This window comes from Meleagris gallopavo, chromosome 2 (genome assembly GCF_000146605.3).
Source record: "Meleagris gallopavo isolate NT-WF06-2002-E0010 breed Aviagen turkey brand Nicholas breeding stock chromosome 2, Turkey_5.1, whole genome shotgun sequence".
Classification (NCBI taxonomy): domain Eukaryota; kingdom Metazoa; phylum Chordata; class Aves; order Galliformes; family Phasianidae; genus Meleagris; species Meleagris gallopavo.
The window spans coordinates 80329456-80334926 of record NC_015012.2 but is presented as its reverse complement, the minus strand read 5'-3'; the positions used below and the strand labels follow the sequence as shown (position 1 = coordinate 80334926).

General features: G+C 38.3%; 1 protein-coding gene across 1 annotated transcript in view; it reads left to right on the top strand.

Moving 5' to 3' along the window:
• DDX43 (DEAD-box helicase 43) overlaps positions 1-4549 on the top strand; it is a 19567-nt gene extending 15018 nt beyond the window's left edge. Inside the window, exons 14-18 of the mRNA XM_019613579.2 lie at positions 982-1091; positions 1805-1943; positions 2747-2834; positions 3879-4013; positions 4346-4549. Of these exons, the coding sequence (XP_019469124.2) occupies positions 982-1091; positions 1805-1943; positions 2747-2834; positions 3879-3986 (445 nt within the window). The 3' untranslated portion in view covers positions 3987-4013; positions 4346-4549. The remainder of the gene's footprint in view (positions 1-981; positions 1092-1804; positions 1944-2746; positions 2835-3878; positions 4014-4345) is intronic.
• Positions 4550-5471: the final 922 nt, after the last annotated feature.

Genomic DNA, 5471 nt, shown 5'->3' with positions numbered 1-5471 from the left:
TTTTTTGTGGATGAAGGGCTCCTTAAGGATTCTAAGAAAGCTTTTGCTGCAGAGGTGGAGCAGAGCTTACAGACAGAATGTTCTTTCTCTCCTAGCCATCAGTGATTGGTTTGTGTGTCTTTCAGTGTGTCTTGGAAGTTCCAGGCTACATTTGAGGGTTTTTTGGAGTTTTCCTCCGAATAAATCTAAGTTATTACCTAGAAGTTCTCTTGAACAGTCAGCATGGGAAGCTGCTCCTGCTTCCAGCTGATGAATTTTATTGCTTTGGCTGTTTAATACATGGGTAAGCTTTGACAGATATCTAGAAGGGCTTGAGACTTTTGTCTAGAATAATAATGGTGAAGTGTGGCTCCTTTTGTGAAGTCTGAAGTACAGTTCTGAGGTACGTTACTGCTGAAAAAGGAATAAATTTTGTAAGAAAGCATTTAGTTTAAGGCAAATCCTTTAGGAGAGAAGACTGAGTGATCTGGTACTAAAAAAGAAATGCAACTGCAAGTGCTGTATTTTAGCAATGTAAATTCAAGGGAATATTTGTATATATTACAGCTATCTGTGTTTATTGTCTGTGGAAAAGCTCTTCCTTGCAGTAACTACAGAACAAGGCTTTTTTTGCTACTTCACATCTTTCTTTGCCTGTGTAAGGCACGTCCGTCATAGCTGATGACATCTTCCTGCCTTAACAGAGTAACTATGAGCTCCTGGTTGGGACTTCCTTGATGCATAGGTGCCTGCCTTTGCTTTCCAGGTTCACTGTTTCCGTTAAAGGCCTTTTCTGATAAGACAGAGAAGGGCTTGAAATAAAAGTACATGAAGAAATAAGAACAGTTGGGAACATTCTGTGCTTGTTTCCATATTATTTTATAAAAAGTATCATCTGATCTATAGGGTCTTGTGTGCTGTCTTACACGTTTACATGTTGCTGGCACGTTATCCTTCTGTTCTGTTATCTTTCTGCTGAACCATTGCTTTATTTCATGTTAGAGCTGATGACATAGCAAGTGACCTTGGTGTCAAAGGAGTCCCAGTGCAGTCTCTTCATGGTGACAGAGAGCAGTGTGATCGAGAGCAGGCTTTAGATGACTTCAAGAAAGGTAGGTTTGGACCTAAACTTGGGCTAAACAAACCAGTGCTTTTAAGGTTTATCATATGCAGAACCTTTTCTACAGTGTTGTGTCTTTGTTACCATAGAAATGGAAAGATTAGAGCTCTGCATGATTGTGTTTACTCTGTTAATCTGACAAACATACACAAAAGAAACAGCAAGCAAAAAATGATTGCTCTCAAAGAAAAAAAAAAAATTGAGTGACTAAGAGTTAAATTTAAGTCTTATTTTACTTTTGAAATTTATGGGGGGAAATTCAATATTGTGTTCATCTAGAGAACTGTAAATTGAAGCATCAAACAACGATGGTTTCAGTGAAACAGTTCTCTTGGTGATGCCAGTAGGATTATACTTAAAGATTACGAGGTCACTTGATAATAGAACTAAGAATAGTGGCATGGTAAGGATGCAGGGTGAAAAAATAGTTCCTGAAGCTTCTGGGCTTTTTTTTCTCAGGGATTTTTTTTTTTTAATCTGCTGGACATACTTCTTGGTTTTCTTGCATCTCGCTTATATCTTGTGAAATAGCAAAATGACATTTTGGGTGCTTATGTACCACTTAGTAGTGGTAGCAAGACAGTGCAGAAAGTATTTCCTTTATGTTTTGAATAGATATATTATACACTGGGAAATCAATGGAGTAGAGTGTGTTTTCTGTATATTCCATAAAATCACATTCTGTTTTGGTTGTTCTTTATTTAGGTAAAGTCAGAATCCTGGTAGCTACTGACTTAGCATCCCGTGGCCTTGATGTGCATGATATTACTCATGTTTTTAACTTTGACTTCCCTCGCAACATTGAGGAGTATGTTCACAGAGTAGGTCGTACTGGAAGAGCAGGGTAAGTTTTCACAATAAAATAGTAATATGTTACTGATTAACATCAGTATTTTGTGCGTTTTGTAGGTGGTTCTGTTGTCAAGTTCTAGAGCTACAAGTGATAGAGAATGGGAGAGTGAGGCTTCAAGAGGTGCCAAAGTACGCTTTCATGTTTTGAAATCCAGTTAAATTTAAGGCAAACAAGGTCTCTGGTTTTCTGCTTCATTCAAACATTGGGAATTAAGGATGTTTGAAAGCCGGTTTAAGTGTGGGGGAGACTGAACAGGTTCAGAACACCTATTGTACAGGTATTCTGTAATCCTCTTCCTTGTTTGTGTTTTCATGAGCTGCTGAGTTTAGTTTCCTAGTAAGCCACTGGAGAAAAGAAAGGGGAGGGCTGGAAAGGAACCCTTAGGAGTCTGCAGGCTGTCATAGTGGTGTAGAGTGACATTAGGAGTTCTAGTGCTGCATCCCCAGAGTGACACAAATGTGATAATTCTCCTTGTAAATATGTTGTGTGTGTGTGTGCTTATTTTGTGATATTAACACATCTCTTCATTCTTAAATATGTTGTCTTTGTGCTACATTTATTGTCTATATACCTAAATTAGTTCTGCCTTTGCTCCAGTTTAGCCAAGTTGCTATACTCTGACCTTTACAAAAAGTTGTTTTGTCATGTGCCAAGTAAATGCTCTAGCCAGATATCTGAAAGCCCATAAATACTGCCTGTAGTCAAATCTATTATTGTTGAAGTCAATGGGGAAAACCTAGCAGCACAGATGCCCATTGTTATGAAGATCAACATTTATTCCATTTCTTGTCTAGACGTACTGGGAAGGCAGTAACACTTATCACTAAGAAAGACTGGAAGGCTGCATCTGAGCTGATTGATATTCTGCAAAGAGCAAACCAAGTAAGAAAAAATCTTAATTGTTACCAATGGTGTAAGCCCACATAGTCTTTTATTTGAACCAGAGTTCAGGTTCTGACTCAAGTTGGGAATGTGGAGAGGAGGGGGATTTGATGAATATGAATTTAATTGTATTTATGCAGGACCAGGAGATCTGTGTGAACACCTGCAGTAACAACCAAAACTTTAATCCTGATTTGTCATCTAATAAATCCTTAATGCTGCATGGCTTTTTGATTGGTTTTATTTATCTCCTGGGGGAAAAAAAAAAACAAGGTGAACCCAGTTGTTTGTCTTCTTTTTTAATATGACAGTATAACTAGGAGCAGATCTTGGAGTTCAGGGAAGTTAAGTCTCTGAATCTCTGAATCCTTACTTTCAAGGTAACTGTTAAGCATTACTTACCTCATACACCAGGCTTTTTGTTGCGGCTGCATCCCTCGCCTGCTTCAAGCATTGCTACCTTCAAGGATATCTAAGTGGACTTAGGTGTATCTAAATGTTCAGTTTCAGAGCAGTCTTCCAAACTTGTACTGAATTAGTGCTGCTTGCTTGTGACAAACCAGAGGCAGTAAGCAGTCAAACAAACACCATGCTCATATATGCTGGAGAAGTTTGCTCTTTGCTCAGGACACTGATTACTGCCTGGACATCTTTCACCTGCTGTATGGCTACTTGTTATAGCAGGTTGTGTAAGCAGTCTGTATTTGTTCATTATGACTGAAAGATGCATTTTTAGATAAAATACAGTGTTTTAATAAGTTATGTGCTGCCATCAGAGATGGAGATACTGGCATACATAGGTAAGCTGAACATCCAGGCACATTGTGCTGATTATTTTTCACTATACTCTCATGTTAAAAAAAAAAAAAAATTACTTATGCAGCTCCACACGAAAGCAAATCTAAAAAATAGTTGTAGAAGTCATGGAAAATAGCACTTTAGTTTAGGAGCAGACAAATAAGTTGCATTTCTTGTAAAACCCAAGTCCAAAAGTTTTCAGAATTACTTAAAACTAAGCATGGCTTTGTGCTGCTTTCTTATCAGGTAGTTCCCGATGAGCTTATTTCAATGGCAGAAAGATACAAACAATGCCAAATGAGGAAAGAAATGGAAAAGGATATACTAAGACCTCAGAGAAAGTCATCCAAGTGACTGATCCCTTGAAATTACTAAAACAAAGTAAGTGATTATAGATAGTGCTAGCATACATGGGCTTGGATTTAGAAGTTTATTTTCTTAGTTGATTATTTTCTGCATCTGTTCCATTTAAATAAAAAGTATTTTAAAAAATGCCTTAGGAAAGAAAATGTGATTACCTTTATACAAAAACGAACCTTATTTTGTGCTTTGAGACTATTTTGGCTTTAACCTAAGGAAAGTTCATGTCATAGGTATTCATTGTGTGATGTGAGCAACTTCTAAAGCCATTCTATACTGAATACAAACAAATATTACATTTCTTTTATTATATGCAATACTGACATATAAAAAAAATGATTTTTTTCTTACAGACAACTGGAATACTGAATGTAAGCAATGTTTGTGTTACTTCAAAATACTGTACTTTCACATTGATGTGCCACATCTGCCAGTGGCATGCAGAAGTATTTCGCTGGATCACTTAGTTACGTACAAATGACACCACTCTTGAATTGAGCATTTCTTCCTTAAGCCAAAGTGGTGTTAACAAAGTGGTAAAGAGCTTCTTTGGAAAAAAGGACATTTGAACGTCAGCTTTCTTTCTGATAAAGTTCATTCACATTTTACACGTGAGTTTCAGGTTCTGTCACATGTGCTGTTACAGGTAATTAGAATCTTTAGAAGTTGTATTTGAGGTGACAATACAAATGACATTTGATCTGAACTTGTTTCTTTGTGTCATATGAATAAGTGAAAATCTAATAAACTGAATCTAAGTGAGATGAGAATGTTTTAGTAAGGTTATTCTCAAACAGTTCTGTCCTCCCCATTTCTTTTCTTGTTCATAAGTGAGATGAAATCCAGCCTTTATCCAGTGGCATCCTGGTTTGGATCAGGAATGGTGTGGTGAGCAGGACGAGGGAAGTCATCCTGCCCCTGTACTTGGCATTGGGGAAGCCTCACCTCGAGTACTGTGTTCAGTTTTGGGTCCCTCAGTACTGAAAGGACATGGAGATGCTGGAGCAGGTCCAAAGAAGGGCAACAAGGCTTGTGAAGGGCTTGGAGAATATGGCCTATGAGGAGAGACTGAAGGAACTGGGGCTGTTTAGTCTGGGGAAAAAGAGGCTGAGGGGGGACATTATTGCTCTCTTCCAATACCTCAAAGGTAACTGCAGCAAGAGTGGGGTTGGTCTCTTCTCGCTGGTGACAGGATGAGGGGAAATGGCCTTAATTTGTGGTTAGGTTGGATATCAGGAAAAACTTCTTTACAGAAGTGGAGGTTAAGAACTGGAACAGGGTCCCCAGGGAGGTGGTTGAGTCACCATCCCTGGATGTGTTTTAAAAAACATTTGGATGTGGTGCTCAGGGACGTGATTTAGTGGAGGGTTGTTAGAGTTAGGGTAGTATGGTTAGGAGGTTGTGGTTGGGCTTGATGATCAAGAAGGTCTTTTCCAACCTGAGCAATTCTATGATTTTATGGTAGGTATTTTGCCTTCA